The sequence below is a fragment of the Lepidochelys kempii genome, chromosome 13 (genome assembly GCF_965140285.1).
Source record: "Lepidochelys kempii isolate rLepKem1 chromosome 13, rLepKem1.hap1, whole genome shotgun sequence".
Classification (NCBI taxonomy): domain Eukaryota; kingdom Metazoa; phylum Chordata; order Testudines; family Cheloniidae; genus Lepidochelys; species Lepidochelys kempii.
Genome location: NC_136392.1, coordinates 10,994,752 through 11,021,234, shown reverse-complemented (window position 1 = coordinate 11,021,234; position 26,483 = coordinate 10,994,752). Strand labels below are relative to the sequence as shown.

The 26,483-nt window shown below is 41.4% G+C and overlaps 3 protein-coding genes across 4 annotated transcripts in view; 1 reads left to right on the top strand and 2 right to left on the bottom strand.

Annotated features, from left to right (window-relative positions):
• TUBB1 (tubulin beta 1 class VI) overlaps window positions 1–22,543 on the top strand; it is a 33,500-nt gene extending 10,957 nt beyond the window's left edge. The window contains exon 5 of the transcript XR_012154656.2: window positions 22,500–22,543. The gene's annotated coding sequence lies outside the window, so the exon portion shown is untranslated. The remainder of the gene's footprint in view (window positions 1–22,499) is intronic.
• On the bottom strand, window positions 536–2,852 carry ATP5F1E (ATP synthase F1 subunit epsilon). The gene is made up of 3 exons (XM_073309213.1): window positions 2,723–2,852; window positions 1,985–2,111; window positions 536–702 (listed from the first exon to the last, which is right to left on the bottom strand). Exons 1-2 carry the CDS (start codon window positions 2,752–2,754, stop codon window positions 1,988–1,990), a joined length of 156 nt encoding a protein of 51 aa, XP_073165314.1. The 5' UTR covers window positions 2,755–2,852; the 3' UTR covers window positions 536–702; window positions 1,985–1,987.
• PRELID3B (PRELI domain containing 3B) lies at window positions 2,023–25,880 on the bottom strand. 2 transcript variants are annotated; one of them, XM_073309211.2, is made up of 7 exons: window positions 25,705–25,880; window positions 24,260–24,428; window positions 22,465–22,554; window positions 21,783–21,853; window positions 20,454–20,556; window positions 17,577–17,698; window positions 2,023–2,111 (listed from the first exon to the last, which is right to left on the bottom strand). In XM_073309211.2, exons 1-6 carry the CDS (start codon window positions 25,734–25,736, stop codon window positions 17,579–17,581), a joined length of 585 nt encoding a protein of 194 aa, XP_073165312.1. In that variant the 5' UTR covers window positions 25,737–25,880; the 3' UTR covers window positions 2,023–2,111; window positions 17,577–17,578. The 2 variants fall into 2 exon arrangements, with proteins under 2 accessions (XP_073165312.1, XP_073165313.1); XM_073309212.2 differs by having other exon boundaries at window positions 25,661–25,721.
• Between the last annotated feature and the right edge of the window lie 603 nt (window positions 25,881–26,483).

Here is a 26,483-nt window from a genome sequence, read left to right as displayed (position 1 = left end):
TTGAATGTAGAAGTTTGTTTAATGCTTGTAGTGAATTGGGAACATCAAGTCCTAAAGATAATCTGTAAAGAACCTGGATTTGTGCCTTTATTTTCCCCCGTTTTTTTTACTTTCAAAATACCAGGAATGTCAACTCTGGTATCCTTGGGTTTTGGTAGTAGACTTCTTGGGAGTGAAGGGGTATCACAGAACATGTTTATTGTGAGCTCCTCAAAGGAGACAGATGCCTTTTTGTAAAGATTGAATACCTTTCTCCAAGATGTTCATTAGTCACTGAAGGTAAATAGTTGAGTAGTCAAACAAACAAAAAACCCTCTTCCCCTCTCAGCTTTTATTAAACTCCTCAAAATTCACCATTTTATTCGTTTTGCAGTAATTAAGCCATCTAAAGTAGAGGAAGCATGAATTTCCAATATAAAAGCCACTAAAATTCCTTTAAGAAGAAGTTTAATAATTTGTCTCACACACAAAAAGTAAAAGTAAATGCCCCTTCCAAAGATAGTAACTCATGCTTTCAAAGAGAAACCATAATAGCTTCTATGGTCATGGTGAACTAAAAGTTCAGTTTATTAATTAGCATGTTGATTTACACATGCAGACAGATTTTATAGCTAACATGGAGAGACTACATTGCACATCTGCAGACCCATAACCTTGTCTTCACTTGATAGTTTGTCCATACAGTTCATCACAGGGCCAATCCTATGAGAGATTTAAAGAACATAATAAGTCTCACTAGCTCAATGAACAATGATTTATTCAACATGGAACAGCGTCAACATAAAGAGACCCACCCATGAATACGACACTGAGTGGTTAGGGCACTCAACTGTTCAAATCCCTGCTCCAATTTGGGGATTCAAACTAGGAGCTCCCACCTCCCAAGTAAGTGCCCAATTTGTAAATCTAGCCCTTTGTGTTCAGAGGACAACAAAACACTAAGACTGAAGTTATTTACTTTGTCAACCTTTGTAACGGATGATCCTAGTTCAGTTGTTTGTATTTATCTGCAAATTTTTAGATAACATTGCTCCAACTTCTTGAATAGTGACACTATGCAGACATGGTTACTATCAACATAAATACAATGGAAGTTTTGCCCATGATGCTGAAGGAAAACATGGCACCTTTACTGAGAAAGATAGATCTCTCAGACTGCAGTTCTAGTCACATGACTTCATGTATTCTTTGGCCAGTTTTGACTAGCCAGGCTAAATCAGACACACACACACACACACACTAGATTTCTCATCAATAGTCATTCCAGTCCATAGATAGCTGGAAAAACGCATCTTTAATTGCTTGCAGTGTACATACCCTTACAAGTGAAGGGACAAGTAGTATCCACCTTTCACAAGGATAAAACATTTGCTCAACAGAAAAACAATGTAGTGGAGATTAAGTTGCCTGTTAACCATCTGGGGAAGAGTTATTTAGGAATGAACTTTGGCTCTGTGTGCTAGGTTGGGCGGGGCAGAGTTTAGATTCCAAATCAATTGCTTGGTCTTGTTCAAATGAAGTGGAGAAACTTTTTAAAAAACAAAAAAACACCACACAAGAGGGGAACCCCCCCCCCACAAAACAGCTATTCAAGCTAAAACCTTTTAAGCCGCCTGTAACAGTTTGACCCAACCAGACACAAATAGAGCTCAAAGTCCCCACAACCTAAACTCTTGTTTGAGGGCTGAGAGGATCTCATTTTACTGAGCTGAGATTAAATAGTTTCCTCCTATCCCTGAACCAACTGGTAGTCCAAGAAATCTGCACACAGCTCCAATATGCTACTCAACAGCCTATGCAACCAGTCTTATGCACTAAGATCTGGGCTACACTTTCTGCACAGCGTACAAGCTACTTGCAGGTTTTAGATTGTTGTTAACCTGAAAGGTAATATGAGAGGATTCCTCAATATCACTCACCTTGAGAAGAAGTTAGGAACCTATAATAAGGGATCCAAAAAACCCTTCCCATACTATTTACTTACATCTTACTCCTTTTTAGGTTTCACTATTTTTATAGTGGCCACAGCAGCTTTTTCTGCCTCAGCTTTGTATTGTGGTTTCATTGCTGCTCTGACAGCCTTGGCACAGATCTGGGAATAGCGGATGTAGCTGAAAAGAGGAAACAAAAGGATGAAAATCAGGTGGGGCCCAAGAATTAACATAATCAGCTCCAGGGACTCTAACAGCAGCCGAAGGTGGTGCCAACAACTGTACTGCCATGTTTTTAGGCAGTTCCCTCTGTTGCGGGCCCTTCCTGGCGAGGCCCCCTCCTCTGCCTGGTGAGGAGCCAGAACCTCGCCAGTCAGTGGGTGTGATCGCACGGGAAGGGGGGGGGGGGGTCGACAGGCTCTCGCCGTTGGCCCCACGAGGCCGAGGGGGCTGAAGCTAGGGGTGTGGCAGCACCTCCTGGCTCGAAATTGTTCCATCGCATACAGGGTTTGCGGTTTCCTTCAATGGCTTTCAGCTCCCTCACTACAGAATTTGTTCCAGAGCAACACTCGGGATCGCTCCCTAGCTCGGCAGCGGCCAGGCGGGGCTCCCAACCTCGGCTCTCCAGGGGCCTCCTCCCCGCCCCGCCGCGCCTGGACCCCAGGCGGCCACGGGGCACCCCTCCGCTCGGGGACACTGAGGCGCCTCCGAGCCAGGCCTCAGCGCTCCCCCCGCAGCCGCAGGAGACGGGGATATAAGGCAGGCGCGGGCTGGCCGCGAGCAGCCGGTACCTGAGCCCGGCCTGTCTCCAGTACGCCACCATGGCTGCGGTTCCGGGGCCTCAGGGCGCGAGCAGCCGCGACCCCCCAAGCACCAAGGTCAGCGCGCACCGGAACAAGAAAGGCCGAGAAACTCGCCGGTAACCAATCAGAAGCCGTCCCATTTCACCAATCAAAGTTTACATCACCTCAAGGAACTCGGCCAATCGCGGCCAACTAGCTCTTCCCACCAATCACAACACGATTCCCCTGTGCCGCCAATCAGAGGGCGGAGTGACCTGGCACCGCCCCGTTTGCTGCCGGGTTTGGCCGCAAAGCGGTGCGGGCAGGCGGCAGGCGGGCGCTCGTGGCAACCAGCGGCCCCTGACGGGCCTGGGTGTGCGGCTGCGGCGGCAAGAAATCCCCGGCCTAGCACCTGTGGCACTGCCCAGCCACCACGGGTCCATGTCGCGCCCCGAGCCCCTGCAGGCGAAATCTCACCGAGGCTGAGCCAGTCAGCGCAGGGCTGCTAAAGCAGCCCGGGGTTTGCCCCCAGCGCTAGCCCCGAGGGGGCGTGCCCCAAGCCCCGCTCAGTCCAGGGCGGAGCGCCGCCTCCACAGCCCTGGCAAGGTTGTGCGAACACGATAACCCCCGCATGGGCGTCGTTAACCTAAAACCCCACACTTCTGTCTGAAGTCTGCCTCACCTACTGCTGCCCCAGGTGACACCCAAGATCTCGGTCACTGAACGAGATTAGGGGAAAACATCCTTTCCTTTCTGTTTCTTGGTGCATTCAAGAATGCCTTGGGGGCAGTCAGTTCCACTCTTCCCTGATCAATGGCTAATTAGGACCCGATTCAGGGTTTCATAAAGCCAAAGGAGGCCCACCTGCAGGGAACAGTTTACAGGATCAGGGCCTTTTGCCCCTGTTGCTTTGTGTGGGTCTTTAACACAGCAACCAGAGAGAGAGGGGAAAAAACCACACTAAAATTGGGGAAGGGGATGTAAGGGTAGGTGTGGTATCCAGAACTCTCTTGAAATTGACTAGATTTCAAGTTGACTGTGTTCACTGAAGAATATATTTTTATGAAAATGGTTTCTAATGTTCAACAATCTGTGGGTATTGTTAACCCTAGACACCACAGCCCCAATCCTGACAACTGTCTCTGGGCTGGCAGACCTCGGACCTGCATAGGTTTCAGAGTAGCAGCCCTGTTAGTCTGTATCTGCCAAAAGAAAAGGAGTACTTGTGGAACCTTAGAGACTAACATTTCTTTGAGCATAAGCTGTAGCTCACGAAAGCTTATGCTCAGGTAACTATGTTAGTCTCTAAGGTGCCACAAGTACTCCTTTTCTTTTTGCTGACCTGCATAATGTTTCAAACACTAACGGAGGGCTACATGAGTTCAGAGGTCTGTCTAAAGTTTCAGGATCAGGGCCTAGGTTTTTCATTTCTAAAACCACTGCCAATAACTTGCTTGAAAATCACCAAAAGTTAGGACAAAATAAAACAGAAAGGAAATCATAATTATTTTCTACAAGGCTGGAGAACAGTGGATGGTCTTATTCATCACATAATGGCATCTTACATTTATATAACACTTTTCAGTAGGGTTTTAGATTACAACTGACTAAAATATAGCTGAAGCAAACATCTGAGATATGCTTTTATAAAATACACATAACCCACGCCCAGATAATCATATCTGAAGAGCTGAAAATTGTTAGCAAAGGTGTCCGCAGACCCTAAAATTCTCCCACACTCACTGAGACCTCATCCTTGGGAAAGTGAGGCTTTAAAAGGGTCCTCCTTTATATAGAACAAAAGAAAGCTGTCTTTTTAATATTTGTATACTCCTGAAAACTATACCCATCATTTGCCTAAACATAGACATGGAAAGGAGGGAAAATATATACCACTAACCTGAAACCCTAATTTAATCATTTTCTACAGTGGCCTGAAAACAGTGGGTTACTTTACATATATAACAACAATTTAAAAAAAGATGGATGCAAGCACGCCCTCCTGCAAATTGAAGGTCAGAAATTTGAGGATGAATCTCTGAGCTTCCCTTATGGAGCCTGAGCCAAAGCTCATGTAAATCAATGGGCTTTGGATCAACATAGGTGTTAGGGAATCCCTGAAGACCTGTGCCATTCATGCAGATTCACTGTTCTTCCATGGCTCTTCTGGGCTACGCTGCAGTCTGTCTCCATAAAAGCTACACTGCAAAAATTTCCTCAGTAGAGACTGCTCCTTGTAATGCCTTCAAAGGAAACTTCTCAAGTGTGAAGTAGCTCCACTATGAAGTGAAGCCTCAAGCAGATTTAGTGCTGGTTGCCTTCTGAGATGACATATGCATGTTGGTCTGCTCCTGGTGCAGGGGTTCTGGGAAGGGGCAGAGACGGTGCTATGGAGATGGATTTAAACTGGACATGATCTGAAAACCAGCCTCTCTATCATCCTTTCAGAGCTGTTGCCAGAAAAGCAGTATTTGAATGGTTCATCATGGAAGCAAAGCCTATTTCATTCCATCAGAGAGAAGCAGGACACTGCACTTGGCAAATCCAATAAACATATCAACTTATTAGTGTGTCTGTCTCACACACAGAAGTCTCTACATGGCAAAGAACAGGTCATTTCCCAATGCACTAGAGCTTCCACTTGGTCTAAAAACCATGATAATAAAAAATTCATACATGATAAGAATGACAACATAGCTTCCCCAGAATCCAAACCTGAGCTTGGTGGATAGCACTGATGAAAGATGAGAGACTCAGTCCTGGAGACATCTGTTCATGCACAGATACACACAGTTACACAGCATGTACAGCAAAGGCAGTAAAAGTGAAAACGTGTCCATTTTGCCACACCAGTGTGCCTGAAAACCCTATAAGTCTGGAAGGAGGAGTTCACATTGCCTACTTGACCTTTCCATAGCGATTGCTAGCAAGGGTTCCAATTAGTGCTACTGGTGATTATTGTGTGTGTTTTAAGGTGGACACTTATCTATACAGAACTGAACTTGACCAGCTCATTTCACCTAAGCCACTAATTTGCTGATTTTTAAGAGGCTACTCAACAGCTTGACATCATTGCAGCAGTTGAAGTCAAACTTAATTTTTAAAAGCTTTTATAAAATAAAAACATCTCACAATTTCTCCTATAATAATTTCACAAAAATTATTATAAAAGCAGATAATCTTCTTTGATGTGTTTATTTTCTTGCTTGGTTTTCTATAAGTCATTTTTGCTCTCTTACTTATGAAGCATACATGGCATGTTGGAATGGTTTTCCAGCATGTGAAAAGTAACCTATTACTACAGAAATACAAATTATTTCTACTGCACACACAGCACTTTGGGCATAACAGCCAGAGAGAGAGTGTCAGTCAGTCAATATCAAACCCAACAAACTGAATCAACAGTCTGAAAGCACAGGTAGCATCAGTGACGAAAACAAAAAAAAAAGCAGGACAGAAAGCAGCATTGGAATATGCTCACCTCCACTGTGCCAACAAATTAGGTGATGCACAGCTAACTGTTCTATTTGTTAAATCCAAGTTATTTTAGTATTGGTGGGAGACACGGAAGGGTTATTTTTAAACTAGGGTTGCTTTGACTTGTTACACCTGGTGATTTCATTTGATAAATACCATAGCTCCAAGCAAGGTCATTTGATGCCTCATGTGTTGCCCAAACCACGAAGATAATTTATTAGGATATTAGAAGCCCTGGGTAAATTTATCCCACTAAATGTTACTCTACTTTTCTCTGTCTTCCCAACTCCATCTCGTGCCTGTCTTTCTAGCTCTGTCTCTCTCTCTGCCTCTTTGGTCTTTCTTTTTTTCATCCTGCCTTCCACTTTTATCCATGTCTTTCCTCTCACCATAGATCAGTGTGACAAAGTACCTACCTTGAATTGCGCACACTTCGCTCAAGTTTTGCAGACATGTAAACTGAGTACAATTATTTGACCATTTAGCCCTTTTGTCATCCGTTGATCTTTGGTAGGAAGATGAAAAATCAATATGAGTCTCTAAAAAGAGGCAGGGCTCTGAGAGAGGTAGCAGGCTGAGACAGAATGAGGCTTAGTGTATGAACATAAAAGCAGAGCTTTACAAAAACTCTATAATATAGATGAATAACTTTTCTGCAGCCATAAACAAGGCACCACTACAGATCTGTACAAACTGTTTTCATACACAGGGTTGAGTACAATTTATAGAACTCTCCCCAAACCCAGAACTCTCCCAAAAAGGAACTCATTTAGAGAGCTCTAACAGAGAGGTCCTGAGATTCTAAAGAGGTGAGATTGGAAAGGTCCAGAGAAACTGAAGAGGTGAGAGAAGAGGCATCCTGAAAGGTGAGGTCAGAGAAGTCCAGAAAGGGTGAAGAGACGAGATTAGAAACATCCAGAGAGGTTGATAAGGATAAATCAGAGGAACCCTGAGATGTTAAAGTGTTAAAATTAGTGAGGTCTAGTGAGGGTGAAGAGGTTGAAGAGGTGAGATCAGATACATCCAGAAAGGGTGAAGAGACTGCATAAGGAAGGTCCAAGGAAGCTGAAGAGGTGTGACTGGAGAAGTCTAGGGAGGGTGAAGATGAGAAACTGGAGAGGTCCAAGGAGGCAGAAGAAGTGGAACCGGAGAGGTCCAAGGATACCGAAGAGCTGGGATTAGAAAGGTCCAGAGACCCTGAAAAGGTGAGACTGGAAAGGTCCAACGAGATTGAAGAGGTGAGACTGGAGAGCTGCAAGGAATCTGAAGACGTGAGACTGGAGAGCTCCAAGGAAATTGAAGTGGTAATGCTGGAGACATCCAGAGAGGCCAAAGAGCTGCAACTAGAGAGGTCCAGAGAAGATGAAGAGGCGAGATCAGAGAGGTCCAGGGAGGATGAAGAAGTGTTGCTTGAAAGGTCCAAAGAATCTGAGGAGCTGAGACTGGAGAGGTCCAACGAATCTGAAAAGATGAGTTTGGAGAGTTCTAAGGAGGCTGAAGACTCAAAAATGGAGGGGTCCAGGGAGGCCAAAAAGGTGAGACCAGGGAGTTCCAGGGATGCTGAAGAGACTGAAAAGCCAAGTAAATCCACAAAATGATTGGTGTCTTATACAATCATAGGCAGATTCAGCTAAAACTCTCCAACAATGAAAATGCTAAGAAAATATAAAACAATGAGAACATGAAAACCAATTAATATTACTACTGAAAGTAACTAAACACAGATTTCACTCTGGGATTTTAATCAACTAAATTCTAAAATTACAAGCTCACAGCACTATCCCTTAGAACACTAGCATTTGCCAGAATCCCAGACAAGTAAATGCATAGAAGCATTTGTGCATCAGTATGTATCTGTCTTTTTAAGTGTATCTATGTCTCTAGACCATAATCTATGCAAAATCTTAGCACAGGACCCTCCAAATACCCTCCTGTTACATACACAGGCTCATCACCTTGTCTGATGATTTAAAATAAAATAATAATTAAATAAGAGAATGAAAATTACTAAACTTTCTTTTCAACTTCTGGTCTCCAGATACCAGAGGGCATTTGGTGCCATAATAATTAGAGTGGAATAAATGCCATTGCAGACAGATATTTGTTTAAACTGTAAGCCATTAAAAACCTATGTAGTTGTAAATGGCAAGTGAGAGTCCTACTTGGCCTATCATTATAAAGATATAATGGATCATTTCTTTTTCATCTGAATCAATGCTGAGAGAGGTGGCATAATTCAGCAAAGTGCACCTCCTTGAGGACATTAATAGAGATGGAAAAGAAAACAGTAATTCTCTCAGCAATAAGTGTTGGTTTATTTTGGGGGGCCAATGTCATTCCAAATTGCCTTCACAACTAATTAAGAAACCTATTGAAAAGGTCTGGCAGCTTCTAATATGCTCTTTTATTTATTTTATATAGTGGTCCCATCTAATCCCTTGTCATTTTTTATTTTGGGTGTAATTCTTAATAAAATAAAGATGATCTTTAATTTGTGGGCACTCTGGCTGCCTTAATAAACTATACTGAAGAGATCAATTATGATAAAAAGATAATACACCCATTTTAATCCCAGAGTGAGAATAAAGCTTGGCAAATGGTCAGCAAAGCCACAGAACATAAGCAATATATAACTAAAAAGGGAACTGAAAACTTCAAATTCTAGTTCACAATGGTGCCTTTAATATACTTTGGGATAGATCACAAGGTGAGAATTCTACAGCTGCTCCTGGCCCTTCAAGATTGCATAGCAAGACAGTCAGCAGTTCCAATCTTACTGATACCAGTTGTCATGATGGGACACATGGCACAGATGTATTTTAAAAAAATCTTTACAAACATATATTCACTCACAGTTGTGTTCAAACACAGTATAATGGGCCAGGACCAGTAAGGCATGCACTCATGATGCAAGGCTGCAATTTCTCAGGTGGTTAGGAACACAGCTTAACTTTGTCTGTATCATCATCTGACTGAGGTGCAGACACACGCATAATTGATTTAATGTCATCACTCCCACTAAGGTTGCTTCTTAGTGAAGAGAAGTGTCTACTAGACACCAACTGAAGTCAACAGGAGTTTGGTCGTAACATGTACAGACTGATGAACATAGGAATTTGGCACCAGATGAAAAATATTTCATTCTACAAAATAAAATTCACATATGCAACAATACAAGTCCTAAACAAGACTGAATTATCAAATAAACTTTACATTTATTTTTAATAAACCGGTGATTTTAGAGGTCATCCAATATAACTGTCATCTTAACAAGTGTACAAAATATATGGATCAGGATGGCAAAATACATGAAAATCTCTTGCCACACAGGTTTCAGTAATGGTTATGATGATCATATAAATATGCTCACTCTCCTTCTTCCCTTGCACACTTGATGAAACAACAAAAATTATGAACCACCTCTGAGAAATCCTTTCCCATCTAATGCATAAGGATCCGCCATTCTGTAACTGTCTCTCTTCAGATTCAAAAGTTTCACAGATGCACATTACAATAAAAAGCAAATCATTATAACTAAGCTAATCACAATACAATGAAAAGCCAATATTGACATGATTTCCAACACATTACAGATTTCAGTGTCCCTTCACTGCGTTTCTTCTGCATTTGTTTAGAGTGGCAGAGCTACTCTGCTTTTCCTGTGAAATGACACACATTGGAGGAACATGGAAGCATAATCATTACTGCACAGAACATACACTGAGCTTTAATAATACTTCATACCTTCTCTAGTTGTGGATTTGTCTCCTTTCTTCCCTAGTGTGAGCCATATTGGGCTCGGACTGTTCAAGCTCTGCTGTGCTTGCTGCAGATGACCCTAATCTGTTCAACAGCTACTGGAAATCATGTCATGCTGATTAAAATACAGGTAATCTTCTGATAAATCCCTAACTGCCTCGATGAAGCACTCATCATGGAGCACTAGTACATAATACTGTACTCTGAAATTATCTACAATTTTAATGTAAGGTTGCAGTTCTGTATTGTTTTCTATTACAGAACTAGATTTTGGAGATGAGCTGGTGATATGGATGAACCCATTTGGTGTTTTTTAACGTTTGGACATTTGGATTCAACTCCGGGTTTAGAATGTAAGTAAAAATGACTTTGACAGTGAAATTCTAATTTTCAGTTGTCCTCTCCACAAATTAGACACAATTTGGCAGTCTTACCTGACTATTCTCTAGAGACATAGGTCTGGAATAATAGGGGCATTGTGGGGTCAGGATTCAGTCCACATTTACTAGTTACAAATAACTATTGCAAATGATATATTTAATGACTTTTTCTTGTTCTTTTAATTTAAAATATATTTAATGGTCTTATGCCCTGTCAGTTGTAACATAATATAGGGTTTTTTTGGTAAATGTCAAAGCGTTTTACAGAAGATAGTAAATAACACTGGGTACAATTTTCTAAAGCACCTAAGTGACTTAAAAGCCTTGTCAAAAGCAGCTAAGACACTCAGGTGTGGGATTCACAAAGGTACTTAGGCACCTAACTGCCCTTGAAATCACTAAATACCTTTGTGAATCCTGACCCACAATGCCCCTAGCAGACTAAGTGTTTGCTACACAGTGCATTAGTCCACTCTAGAGGGGTGTAAATTCTATGTGCACTAACTGGCCCATGTGGATCCCAATGGTGTGCATTAAAAATTCGCTAGTGCATATTAATGTAATACTGTTTGAAACCGGACTACATTAATATGCACAAGGGAACTTTTTAGTTCATGCCAGCAGGGTCCACCTGGGCCAGTTAGTGTGCAACATGCTAAAATTCACACACCTCTAGTGCAGACTAAGGCACCATGTAGACAAGCCCTAAGTTCCAGTGAAAGTCAATGAGACTTAGGCTTCTAAGCCACTTAGACACTTTTGAAAATTTTACCCATTTTACAGATGAGGAAATTGAGAAATAAAGTTGCTTGTCTAAAATCAGACAGTGGCAGAGTCAGAATTATAACCCAGATCCCTTAACTCCCAATCCCACGTCCTATATATTAGACCATGCTGCTACTACTACTTGTAAGTAAGTTTAAAACTGTCTGCAAACATGGTTATGCCCAAGCATACTTGTAACACAGCTCTGAGTTAAGCAGAACAGTGCTTGTTTTCAAATATGGTGGTAATCAAGCTAGCCTCTTTTGGTGCTCCAGAATGTAAATGGCTTTAGGACCCGATACTCTTCAAGTTGCTGTAAACTGGGCTCTTCACCTCAAGCCATGCTACTGCTTCTATATTTTGCTCTCTCTTAGTGGTTTGGGACATTTCCTGCTTCAAAAGCAGCAAAGGGTTTTAAAAATTCTAAATCAGAAGCAGGTTACTTATTCATCTTAATTTCAATGCAGTGAATATAAAAACATCAATCCCAGAGTCCAGACACCTTTGACAAGTGATTATAAATGCAATCCAATGAAGACACAAACAGCAGCAACAAGCTCATAAACTTGCTACACAGAAGCCACTGCACAAAGCTAAAATTTCCCCACCTCACTTCCCACAAAACTCTAGTCTAGCCCCAAAGAAAATTCACATCCCAGCTGAACATTTTATTGTGCAACTGCCCTATGACTCAACACTACTTCTGTTAGATTCCTAAATGTTGTTTGGTTAGTTTAAAAGAATAATTTCAGCTCAAACCACAGCACCAGGAGAAGCAGCAAACATGCACCAGCTCGGCTTGAAGCAAACCTTCCAGCTGATAGGAAAGCAACAAAAGGCTATAATGTAAAGATTGTACTTCATATTTAATTTAAAAATAAATAAAGACAAAAAATCCCGAGGCTGCCAGCTAATCAGATGTCTCCCCTTTTCAATGGAATTATACAAATATTATTAACTGTATATGTAGCCCCATATGTTTACATGTTACTTTACAAACATAGGCCCTGATCCTGTAAGCCTCTCCATGGAAGCAGACGTCTATACCTTCATAGAACCCAAATTGACAGAGACTTGCCCCAGTGGAGCTGCTTGCAGGATCAGGGCCATAAAACAAAACAAGTTTCTTGCTCTGTCTTTGAAATCCACAAAGTTCTAGGAATTTCTTTAAAGTTCACACTGGGCTCAATCCTGCTCCAATTTACTTCAGTGAGAACAAGATTTGGCCCATTGTTTGCAGGAAAATTATTTACTATACTCATATGATTGAGTTTATAATCTCTAGTTAGTAGCATAATAACGAAGAACTCTGATGGGCTACTAAGTGTTCCCAAGCCAGCCTTTTCTCTGTGCAGCATCACATATTGGTATATTGCATCTACCAGAGAGAGTATCACAAATTTACTGTCAGTTAGAAGCATTAGGTTTTATGTGAAAGAGTACATCTACACTGCAATAAAAGATCCATGGCACCAAGTTGCAGAGCCCAGTCAACAGACTCAGGCTTGTGGGGCTAAAAATAGCAGTGTAGTTATTCAGGCTCAGCCTGGACCTGGGGCTTTGAAACCCCACAACAGGAGGTGGTCTCAGAATCCAGACCAAGCCTGAATGTTTACATTGTTATTTTTAGGCCTGCAGGTAGAGCTCAAGTCAGCCTGGGCTCGGAGACTTGTTGCCGTGGGCTTTTATTACAGTGTAGACAAGGGATCGGCAATCTTTGGCACGCAACCCGTCAGGGAAATCTGCTGGCGGGCCGGGACGGTTTGTTTACCTGCAGCATCTGCAGGTTCGGCCAATCACAGCTCCCACCGGCCATGGTTTGCCATTCCAGGCCAATGGGGGTTGCGGGAAACGGCGGCCAGCATATCCCTCAGTAGGACCTGAGATTAAACTGGACAATGTATCATATTCCCAAATTTACTTTAAAATGTAAATTTCAAATAAGATTAACTATGTCAGCACTAGTGGGCTTCACTCACATTAAAAAATCCACTAGAATTCTATTGGGTCTCTCTAAATAGGAATCCTCAGTACAGTCCACAGTGGTTCTCAAACTTTTTTACTGGTCACCCTTCACATTGCAAGCCTCTGAGTGCGACCTCCACCCCCCCTTTTAAATTAAAAACATGTTTTTATATATTTAACACGATTATAAATGTTGGAGGCAAAGCGGGGTTTGGAGTGGAGGCTGACAGCTTGTGACCCCCCCATGTAATAGCCTTGTGACCCCGATGGGTCCCGACCCCCAGTTTGAGAACCCCTGTGCTGGAGGGTATGCTATGGAAACAGAAAAGGAAAAATCTGACAGTCCTGCATCCAAAATAACTGAGAAGACAAGTAGAAAGTGGCAATAAGAGTATGTTAGGCTCGGTTATGTACTTGCAAAGTGAACAGTGAGCACACAACACTGAGGAACATTACCAACAAGCAGAATGGGCTCTGGCTTATCTTAATTCCTTTCTGGCTGCTTTTCTGAGGGCCGGTCTATAAAACTCACACAGCCGGTGTACAATTGTCTGGCAGGCTTTGAGTGACTCAGTGTATTTTTGCTTGTTGTATATACACAATATTGTTATTGAACTATTATTCCCTTGTAACAGTGTAGGCTTGTAGCGCAGATAGGCCCCAAATCACTTTTCTCCTACTGAAAACTATCTATCTAGGATGATAAATTTGACCACCACATCCCTAGGATTTGGCAACTCCTACATTAAAAAATTTACTCTGAGTCCATAATGCAGCAACTTTTAAGCAGAACTCCTATTGAAATCAATAATGGTGATCTACTTAAAAACAGATAGCACAATATGGCTCTTTATAAAGGGTATCTGATTTCCTGGTTCAAATTAGGAATTTTAAACTCTGGACCAGATCCTCCTCACTATGCTCACAGCAAACCCTCGTCAGCCTAGTGGCTTTAAGTCACTTTTGTGCCAGTCGCAGTATCCAGCATACACCAGCTTCAGGGTTGCTGTAAATTAAGACAGCTGCTGACATCCCCCAGAGGCTATTCAAATAGCTGTGGATCAGCTAGATACAGGGTACCCTGGCTGCTCTCTACATTGGGGGCTGGATGGAAGTGGTACAGGAGCCACTCTGCACCAACCAGTGCTTCTCCTAAGCAAAGGAAATCATCCATTAGCTGGGTAAACTATTTAGGACTGCTTTGCACAGTTGGCGCGGCACAAAAACAGCTTTATCACAGGAGAGAAATGGGCCCATTAGATCCAAAACAAACCACCGAAAACGGTGAAAAGTCTACCAACATCCTTCCTTGCACCCTCTCCCATGAATGGCCTCACCACATGAATGAGCCAATCTTTCAAAGCAGTTAAAAATGGTTTCACTTAAACCTATTTCTAAGTCTTGCCAGCCTACTAGTTAAAACATTTTTTAAAAACATGTTCCTAGATTGGTAAGAACTAAGAAACTGAGTTCCAACCAGCTTTCTATAACCCAAGGGTTTAATGCCACAGTGATAGCGAGAAAGCAGGTATAAAAAAGAACCAGGTTACTATGGTCACTGTTATGCATAATGTTGCCTCTCCATAGTCACACATGCAGGATGTTTTACCCCCAGTGCCATGGAGCTTTGCAGAATTTCAGGAAAGTAGTTCTTGTTGGAGGTCACAAGCTCAGAGCAGAAAGGGCTGCACTGCCCCTATGGCCTCAGTTCCCTCTGTTAACCCCAAGAAATGTGAGCAGATATTGCAAAGGAACATGCACTGACTCAAACGGACTTGGAACTGGGCTGCAGGTTAATGTGTGGTGGTCTTACAGAAAAGCATAGTAGGCAATACAGAAAGGTTATAGGAACTCTTTATGTTTAACTTATTAGTGGCTCTGCAAATTTGGGGATATGTTATTTAATAAGTAAATTAGAAAGAGTGTGTCTTCCCCTGCATTCAGTGCTCCCACTCCACTATAGAACAGTGAAGAAAAGAATCAACAGCCTTCAAACTGACTGCCCTACTCACTAGTCAAAACTCAGCCACAACTTTATTTAAAATAATATATTCACACACAAAAGAACTACCCTGCTCAGAAAGAGCACAAAAGCCTGAATAAATATGAAAAATCAAAATCCTTCAAATGCCTACTAAATATTGCCAGTTCAAGTCAGTTGGTCCACAGTGCAGCAAAATGAGGAAAATTCATGCCGGGTTTAAAATGCACGTTTTACAAGTTAAATTAGTGATTAGAAACTTTTTAGAGCACTGCAACTTTTATCACAAGATACAGTATTGACTACAGAAATTTTTATCAAGTAGCAAAATTTACTAATCTTTAGCTGAAATATAATTTCAGTTTTATGAACAATCTCCATGTGTAAAAAAAAGCCACAAACCCTAATGGATCTGAGTTGCTTTTACAAATGTACTCACAAAGTCTCAAATGAAAACTTCATAGGTTTTAAGTAGAAAAAAATATTAAATTTTTAAATAGGTAAATTTTCTTTTGTTGCATTATATACACACATACACAGTCTTTCCTCTATATAAAATCTTATTGAAGTTTGTGTTCCCACTATATTGATCACTGTTAAACTAAGAAAAGATCTAGTTTTGTTTAACACACAATATTCAATATGCAACTTCAATATCACAGAAAAATGGCATATAACAGAAAATACTAAACAGGTGACATCTTATATTCTGAAAATGAAACAAAACATATGATTAAGTCTGAAATGCCAAATGGACCCCTTATGGCACAAGAAGTCAGGATTTCCGACCAGTAAATCATCAGTGCAGTTTCTTTAATGCTACATTTTGCACTTTCCCCCCACATTGAAAGGTGCCGTAGGGCTTGTCTATACTGCCATTTTACAGCGCTACAACTTTTCTCGCTTGGGATGTGAAAAAACACCCCCCTGAGCGCTGCAACTTTCAGCACTGTAACGTGACAGTATGGGCAGTGTGGGGTGTGAAAACACCCCCCCCAAGCGCTGCAACTTTCAGCACTGTAACGTGACAGTATAGGCAGTACACCAGCGCTGGTAGCTACACCCATGGAGGTGGTTTTTTTAGAGCGCTGGGAGAGCTCTCCAAATTATGTGCTGCAGCTACACAAGCCATGTAGACAAATCAGTGTAGACAAGCCCTTATTTTATGAGAAGTCCTCAGATAATTCCAATGGAATTATCTGCAGAGTAATATGGTATTTGACTTCAGTACAGTTGGCAAAAATCTGACCCTTTGTGATAAGCTGTGGGAATTTAAGAATGACACAGCACCAAGAATCTGTGGCCAGTACCAAGAAACAAGATTACCAAACCCTCCTCTAAATTCTGATTCCTGTCTTTCATTTAAAAGCCTTGTTTGTAAGCAGACAATTATTTCAATAAGATATAAAGGAGGCACACAGAGTATTACATAGAAAATTAAATGCAAAATACTGTGTTTAAATTAAAGGACACCCAAATAGTCTGATACCACGCTTAATGAGTATTTTTGAAGCATGATTAGGCAACATTTTAAACATGTTTAGCAATGTAACAACTCTTGTAAACGTACGAGGAAGTAAACTCAGTCTCACTTCTATAAAGTTCCTCTAATAACCTCAAGACAGTTTTTCTTCTGATTTCAAAATACGTTTCTACTTTTCTATGAAGCTTTAATGGTCTACAAAATTACATGTTAAAATGCACATGTGGTTATAGTACCCTTCTCAATAGAGGTTGTTTTCCTTTTTATTGTGATGGTGAAAAAAAGGAGTAAGCATCTAGGGCTAAGTTCTTCCCTCAGTTATTGGCATGTAACATGCAACTTCATCTTTAAGAACAGAACTTGGGCCTCAGCAGGTAAGTACACTATTCAAAACTATGCAGTGACTTTTATTGTGAGTTTTAAGATGCTGTTTGATGGATATAGTTAACTTTAAAAGTACCGTTTTAGCTCAGCTATCCAATAACGCTTTAACAGCAGTTTATCAAAACAAGTATTTTTTATACAAACATTCATTTATACTTCAGACTTCAAGTAATACCTTCCATCTAAATCAAGTTATATCATTCAACTGCCCAAGACAAACATAACACCAACTTTGCCAGCCCAAGCTATTTTGCTTAATTTTGGGCTTGGTCCCAAAAGAGGTAGAGGCCGTGAATCAAACCACTGAATTCCACCCAAGTAGGATTCACTAACATGTCAATCTCCTGCAACGTCTGCAATCTTACCTAGGATAAAAAACTATTTTATATAAGTGTTCAGCTAAATACAGGAACAAGCTCTGAATGTTAGATTATTTCATTTGAAACGATGTTCAGTCCAATGGAACTAACATGTTAGTGAAGCCCCACCACATAACGTTCAGTCACAAGAATTTGTAACTTCTCTCCAAGTTTTAATTTAAAACCTACCTAATATACAAATATACTTTTAAATAACAAATATAAGAATAAATATATTTCAACTTGGAGAGAAGTTTTAGTATGCTTATTTTAGACACTTAGAGCTATTAATTGATATAGCTGTATTCACTATTATTTCTCTACAAATGCTGCTGCTGCCATAGAAGTCCTCATGCTTCCTCTTGCTGAAGCTGTGAACTCCTCAATTTCAGCATTCAATTTACTGATTACCCATTCCAATGCTTCACGGCCCTGCAATTAAAAAAACAACAACACTTATTCTCATATTTATGAAGAAAAGAAAGGTTTGTAAGTAAATAGCCAAGGTATCATATTTTCTTGAAGACTAGCTAGAACAAAACAGTTGAAACGGGGGAGCCAAGAGTGAGTACAGATATACCTCCACTATTCATGCAAACTGGAAGATCTTTCCCCCAAGCCCCAGACTTCCCTTTAAAACCTTTATAGGGCTAACCTATGAAAGACCATAGCTAATTGATGGTATTTGAGCCCAGGTGGTGGTCAACATTTTTCAATTTATACTCTGGACTGAAATCTAAAATTAATTTTCGTTATTATTCTCTTTGACAGGCAGAAAACATTTATAAATGTAATTAGGTTTTGACAAAATGTATACAAGGTTGACAATGTGACTTTTTGTTTAACACACACACCCAATTTTACAATACACAAGCTACAGCTTCACACCCCCTTGGAATCCTTTTGGACACCTAACTGTTGCTGGAATCTCAAACAGCTGACACTAATTATAGCCAAAACTGGTTAAAAGAATGCACCCCATCTTATTAAAAAAACTATTTGGTCAGGTAAGCCAGGTCTTTGGAATCTCCAGGTAAGAATAACTGCATTGTATGATATTCCTAGTCACAAGTACCCCCAACAATATTGAAGTTGACTGAAGTTCCACAGGTAAGATTGAGTTGAGTTTTACATGAAAGAAGGACTGAATCACTTCATTAAGTATGAAGATAAAGTACAGTATTTTCTTTCAGCACAGAATACATTTTCTGAAAATTTACAAGCAAATCAGTTAGATTATGAGTTTAAATTAAAAAACTCAGTCCTGTAGTGGACCTGAAGGGAAAAAAAAGTCAAATGTCTTTAAATCAATTGAATCCGAGATTTACAAACACTTATGTGCTAATCATAATTGTATGGTTATTGCAAAGTGCAAATACAGGGGAGAGTTCAAGTTGCCTGGACGTCTTACCTGTGCATTTCCATATGTTAATATACATGGATTTCTCACTACACTGGCTCTTAACAGAATAATGTGTTGAATTCAAAAGCTGCAATCCTAAATTTAGGCCTTCCATGATACTGGCCCTGGTTTTTGTTTTTTTAAAAGAGAAATTCTCTGTACAATGACAGTCCTTAGAAACTATGATACTGTCAACATCAAGGATTAAGCTACTAAGAAAGAGGAAACAGCACATTCTTAAGAACAGGACCAAGGCTTCAGAGTTTACCACCACAGGAGATTAAAATTATCACAAATATCACAGCCTTCAGAATTAAGTGAAGACTCACTTCAGTTTCTCTCTCTCCTACAGCTGCAATAAAAACCACAAGGAAAAAGGTATAGAAAAAAGGAAGAGAAAAATCAGAAAACGAATAATACAACAGTGAGAAAAGAGTGAGGTGAAACATTCAAATAAAAACAAACAGTTTAAAAAAAATTCACGACTGACAGATGGGAAGGCAAGGAGGAAAATTAGGTCTCTAGCTGTTCATAGATTTGATTTCAAATTCTTTCAGAGACACTCATAACTAAAATGATGGGCACTATTCTAAAAAACAGAAGAGAGATATATTAGAAGGGCCATAGATAAAATTGCTATAAATGGCAATAAAATTATCTAGTTTTGTCTTCTTGATCTCTGACACCAGCAAATATCACGGATTATATTCTATGGCTGAAATTTATCCCTATGCAGGAGGCCCACACAACGCCTTACATGTCTCTTATTCCCCATTTTAAAAGATCTAAACTATACCTAAGTTGTCACATAAAACAATGTGCAGAACATCTTTGCACGAGGTGAATACTATGTGAAGTAGTATTTTCTTTAATTAGGTTTATATTTACTGCCTGTGCATTTTGTCTGTCTCCATGTTTTGTATTCTATGACAATATCAAAAGGTAGGGGTGGCGAAGACCATGCATATAACTAATAAATTAAACTTAAGCAAACCAAAGTTGATGAATTTAGTTCTTATAAAACTGAAGATGTAAATTAAACAAGACCTCAATACACACAGTTTCAACAAATAAAGCGAACAACCAAAGTATTAAGGAAATAAGCAGTTTTTCATTTTTTTGAAGATTTTCTTTAGTTTAACAGTGCTTAAATTGTGATCTGCAAAGTTGCTTCTGTCAAGCCTATGCTTCCCAACCGCTGTAGCGCAATCCACGACCTGTTTGGATTTCCATAGGCTAAGCTGATCAGTTGCACTAAAAAGAAGAAACTTTTTGCATCTGCTTCACATCTGCCCAATGCAGAATTTTGGATGGCACTTGAACTGGAGGAATAGTAAACATATAAAACAGAACCAAAGTTCAAAGTGACCTGGAGATGCTAGCCCAGACAGCATGGGGATATTTGGTACTAATAAATACACAGTCAACAAGAGGAAAACCCAAAAGGTTCACAGAGAGATGTGATCAAGCAGCCACACCTATCCTGCTAAAATGTGCTTATTTTCATTTTGTCATCTTAAATGTTAGGACAATATTAACAAAGTGCTACTGTTATGCTAGGGAAGGTGCAGAATCAGGATTGGGAGGTTGAGCATGGAGATGCCTATGACAGGATCTGTATTTTAAGAAGTGATTCACACTATGATCCCTTTTGAGAAGCCCTGCCATATCTTTTTCAAAAGTAAACTAAATGTAATATGAACTTAAAAAAACTTAGCGTTTTTTTTTTTAACTCCACAAATCAGGAAGCCACATAAAGAACATATATGTAGGAGTCATACTTACTTTATTAGCATTGGAAGAGATAGTGTTTTCCATTAATCCCTCGAGATAACTGCTGACACTGACACCTTTTACAGAGATTATTGCCTCTTGAGTCAAAATGGTTCTGAGTCAAAAAAAGAAGTTCACTTTATTTTTTCACATTATAAAAACGAGTGTTATTTATAAAAATATAAAATGCCCCTCCCTCCAAATGCCCTGCTTCCACAGATCCACCAGGCAAAACTGTTTCTCTCTCTTGCTTCTGGAATTCTGGAACAGAAAATCATGCACACACTCCCTCAATGGCTAATTGTTTTGAAATGGGCTAGGCTGCTGTGAGGCTGGGCGTGCATGATTCCCTGTTCCAACATTCCAAAATAAGATACAGTAATCCCCACCCACCCACAAATGTCCTTTACTTATTCTTGAATCCTTTAATTCTCCATAGTAAAGGGTAAAAGGGAGGGTCAACATAGATCTGCAGAGGGAATACCTTCAAAGCACAAAAGTCACCTCTTTTTCTCCCTTATGACATTGCCAGGACATATTCCCACTGAGAGAGATGAACTAGCAGCAAAAAATCCTCCAGGAGGTGGCTGTGGAATATTACTAGCTACAAAATAAACACAGCTCTCCCAAAAGGAGCAGCTAATCTGATCTACAATTACTTTAGTTATTCTAAAAGAAATCCAGATGCAGACAGAGGTGTATAGTCTGTGTGCACTCAGGTTGATGGAAAGAGAAGAAAAAAAGAGTAGAGACTCATGAAATTTCTTTTATTTTAATTTTATTTTTTAACAATTTTTCATTTTATTTTCCTGCAACGTGTGTTTAATTTTATCCATTCTATCAATGGGGGGGAGGGCTGATGGGTCTTGCCGAGAGAGGTCACAGAGCAAGCCTGCCCTGCACTTACCTGGCAGTGGCATCATGATGACAGAACGACAGCCAGGCCAAACCTGAAATGGCACTGAGAAACCATGCACTAGGTCGCAACACCCAAGAGCAAGGAGCTGGGCCCAACCCCGTGGGACAGAAGCCATAGCTGCAGGGTGAGTTTTTTGCTTTATATGTTGCTTTTCATTTTATTTCATATTTGTAAAAAACACAGGACTCTGGAAATGAGACTGTTTGGAGACCAGGGATTTTTATACCCTTCATTTTAAAATGCTGAAACAGAGGGGCATATGCTCACTCCCTGAACAGCTGCTTTGAAATGGATTCCACTGTCATATGGAAGGGCATGCCATCTCACAGTGGGGATTTGCAGAAGCAATGCCATTAAGGATAATGTAAATTTATTTTACTCTTCTAAAGTGCAATCTTGAAGACAAATATTCATGTGCTTACTTTTCTGGCTCTTGAGGATGTGGTTTATAGATAAGCCTCTCATCTACTGACACCAGATTTGTAAATGAAATCTATGGAATAGAATGAGTTAGATTATTATCATCACTTAAATAAAAAAATTTTCATTAAGAAGATGCAATAAACACAACTAGAACAATCTAAGACCTTAACACTCAAATATCTGATTTTAAACACCGTCCTTCAATGTGGTATTCTAATTTATTATTCTAAAATTACAGCTGAATACTATTTCATGAAACTGGTATAAACATACACAAAAGAAATCAATCCTGAAGTTCAAGCTTGCTAAACTACTTTTTCTTCTTACATCCTTCAGCATAGACTGTCAAGACCACAAAAGGATTTCAACAATGACCATGTACAAATGATATACAGTAACAAGCAAAGTACTACACATTAAGGTAGCAGCAATACTACAAAAGAAGTTTTGAAACAAAGTGGGATGTTTTGTATTCGCTAATCGCTAATCATTTCTAGTGCAGGTGTTTCATAACAAAGCTGGCAAAAAAGTTCCTTTACTACAATGGGCTATGGGAGGTTGAGAATATGAGGTATGCTATTTTCATGATAAAATTTTCTTTTTCAAACTGTTTATAAAATTTAAACATGTTAGTCAACTAATGACTTTAGCATTATTGATAAAAGAAATTACAATACTTACATTACTTGACTTAAGTTCCATTGTTTTTTTCACAGGGTCAACTACAGAGTGTTCCTGAACATATGTTTTTGTTCTGCAAGCACCGATGAGCTACAAGAAAGACACCCAAGATTATACATGCAAACACACTGCAATAACTATTCTGAAAAGTTTAAAGATTTGTATTTACTTTTTTCCTTTCACTTCAACATACTATGGAATATCAAAGTAAACATTACCATACTGAATAAAGAGTAAGAAATGCGACTAGCCTTAAAATGACAAAGTTGGTATTTATTTTCTGCTTAAAATATTAGGTATAATTTAATTCAATTTCTTTAAAAGGACACCATCGGTCTGAAATCTTTAATAAAAAAGCTAGAAGTCACACTTCAGAAGTCCCACTGTTCTTCCCTCTGAGTTTTAAAACCACATGCTCCTATTAAAAAAAATTCTTGCCCATTATGCTGCAAAAAAGCTGCAGAATGATTGTACAGGGGAAAAGGTGAATTTGTCCATAGTCAGTTGTCAAAAGTGCAGGGAACAATAAAATAATTTTTCTATAATTCTTTTCCGTTATAGCAACTGTGTTACCTAACAACTGCAGGTAAAGCAATTTATACTGAAATGTGATTTAAGTTAACATCCTTTTAAACTTTGGAAAATTTATACATAAAGTATGCAATAGTCTAAACTATATTATCTACTACTTACAAAACAGAATTCTGTTCATCATTTAAAAGTAACATCACAAAAAATTAGAAGAATGCTATTCTCTCAACTAAATGAGAAATAAGTGGCATGGTTTCCCAAGTCCAACCTTATTCTTCCAGAACATAAAATAGGAGCACTTGCTATTATAAGGAAATAATACTATTCCCTTACTCCCAACCTTCATCTGTCTTGTCTAGTCAGACTGAATTCGGGGCAGGAACAGTCTCTGACAATGTGTATATAAAGTGCCTTACAACAATGGGATCTAATCTTGATTTATGGGGTATTTAAAACTGATAATAAATAAGGAAGCATGTGGTTCTTCCACCAAGCTAATAAAGGAATTCTCATCATGAGGAAAGCCATGTTAATATATTGGGAATGATTTATGTACCTTTCAGGACCAAAGCATACTACAAAACTGATTCTTCAAGGATCAAACCATAATACAAGAATGTCAGTGTACCTGACAAACCAATACAAATTTACCATTTTTAGGAACAGGACACTTTAAGAGAACAGCTGTTAACCAGATTACTGTTCTGCTTTTCAAGTAACCAAGCAATAAGATACTACAGAGTTGTTATTGCAAGAAAAAAGAAAAGGAGTACTTATGGCACCTTAGAGACTAACCAATTTATTTGAGCATAAGCTTTCATGAGCTACAGCTCACTCGAAAGCTTATGCTCAAATAAATTGGTTAGTCTCTAAGGTGCCACAAGTACTCCTTTTCTTTTTGTGAATACAGACTAACACAGCTGCTACTCTGAAACCTGTCATATTGCAAGAAAATACATGAAAGGTCATATTGGGCTTTACCCCCCACCTGCCTGCACAAAGCAAGAACTAGACACTAAAGCAGCTTCTGTGCTTGAAGGTAGGTAAAGTTACTGCTCCCTCCCATGCCACAAGGACGCAAATAATTGTAAAGGAGACAGGGACATGGGATGGCACTAAGGAATGGTGCAGTACACATGATTCCCCAGGCCCTGTGTTGTCCCAAGAAGAGCTGGATTGTAAATTATATATTGTTTTGATTGTTTATAAAAATGAAACAACTCGTATGTAATTTCTCTCTAAAATCTTGTAATAATGTACTTACTGATTTTACAATAGAAGGCATCCCCCATTCTGTACTGAGCAGTCTATGGCTATGCAACTTTCCACTGGGATCTATGTGTCTGTCTAGTACGTCAACTCCAATCACACTAGGGTTCATGGGATTTGGGTATTTCTGCATAGCAGCTGTTGTAACTGTTTCCCAGGGGTGACTGACAAAATAAATCAAAATTAACACATTTATAAATTGCACACATTAGTTTGTCATACTTTCTATTACATAATGAAAAAGATGCAGTTTACATTTTGCTTTAAAAATACAGGTACAAAACATATTCAGTTGAAACAATATATAAACAAACCAAACAATTATTTGTGAAATACCAGAGTACTGTAGATTTTTAAAATTATTGGCTTTACTGTAACACAGCAGTTATCAAACTGTGGGTCGTGACCCCATTTTAATGGGGTTGCCAGGGCTGGCTTAGACTTGGTAGGGCTCAGGGAAGCCCGAGCCCCACAACCCTGGGCAGCGGAGCTCAGGTTACAGTCCCCCTGGCTGGGGCTGAAGCCATTGTGCATAGGTTTTGACCCGTTCCTTGCCCGGGGTGGTGAAGCTCAGGCTTTGCCCCCCACCCGGGGCAGTGGGACTGGGGCGGCCTCAGGCTTCAGTCCCGCTCCTGGGTTCACGCAGTAATTTTTGTGGACAGAAGGAGGTCGCAGGGCAATGAAGTTGGAGAACCCCTGCCTCACTTGAATTAACAACTATGTAAGACCATGATAATTCCACTGCTGTCCCAAACTACAGAGAAAGTTTCAAGGAGTTTAGCCTAAATAATTTATGTATTGAGACTTTATTAACTCCAAGGGGCGGTGGGGGGGGGGGGGGGAGAGATACTCTACAGAGTTTGCCAGACCCAGCTCTCCTGCACCTAAACACTTCCTGAGGCAGACCCAGCGGGCCGGGTGATCTCTTTCATTGGACTGACGGCTGCTGGCGGAAGGGTCGAGCTTTCGAGCTCTCCCGTAGCTCCGCGGAGCTCGAGGCTCGCCCCTTCTCCCGAGAGACGATTGGCCAATAGGCGAGGTCCCCTCGCCCGCCTCCGACGCCCCGCCACCGCGCCTCGTTCACCGGGGTCTGGCGCTCCAGCCCGCACCCACGCATAGGTACGGGCTTTTTGGCAAGAACCGTCTCCCCCCTGGGCCCCGGCCCTCGCTCCCGGGCACACGCAGATTCCCGCGCCACAGGCTGCGAGCGCGTCCCGGGGCCCAGGGTCTCCGGGCCGCGGCGCCTAGGGGGCCCCTGGGCAGGGGCTTTGCCGCCACAGTGCGGGCCGCTGGGCCCAAGGCAGGCCCCCCCGACGCCCGCGGCTCGCGCTCCACACCGCCCCGGCAGGCGAACAAGCCTCTCCACGCGGGCCCAGGCCCGAACGCGGTCGCTCACCCCCCGCGGCCGTTGCGCGCGCGTGGCCTAGCCCCGCCCCTTACTCGAAGACATGCTCAGAGGTCCAGATCTTCATGGTGCCGGCGGTAACCGGCCCGGGCCGGGCGGGCGGTGCTGCGGCCGCGCGTCTCCCACGCACGCGGCGCCCCTGCCGTCCCTGCGAATGGAACGGAAGCCGGAGCCGGCAGCGGCCCCTGCGCCTGCGCCGTGAGGGGAGGAGCGTTAGGCCCTAGTGAGGGAGGGGGAGAGGCTCCCGTCTCCAATCTTACGCTCTTGCGTCAGGGTGACATCAGAAGGGAAGCGCCACTCGTCGGGAGGCCACGTGCTGGGCTGGCTCCCCCTCCCCAGACAGACGCGCGCGCCGGCGGCTGTCTCGTGACATAATTGCACTCAGGACGCATGCGTACCCAATAGGCCGGCTAGCCTTGCGCGACACTTCCAGCCCCCCCCCCCCCCCCCCACGGGTCCCGTCGGTGTTTCTCGCGCGTGCGGCTGCGCAGCCTGGCAACTGACTCCCGCTGAGCCGGGCTAGGGGCGGGGCGGTGGGAGGCGAGTGGGCATCCTCTGGCTTGCCGCTACGCGGGGCACAGTGTGGGAGGAGGACAAGTACCCTCAGCATTGCTCGGAGGCGGTGCACGGTGCAGGACTCGCTATTTACCACCAGCTCGGGCCCTGCGCTGCGGAGCGGGGGAGGCAGCACTTGTCCAGTCCGCTCCAGGCAGCGTCATGTGCAAAGTGGAGGCGGTCACCCCCTGCAAAGTAATGGACTCCACGCAAAGCTAGTAATGAAGATGCAGAAGGTTCAGATTAAGCATGAAGTCGC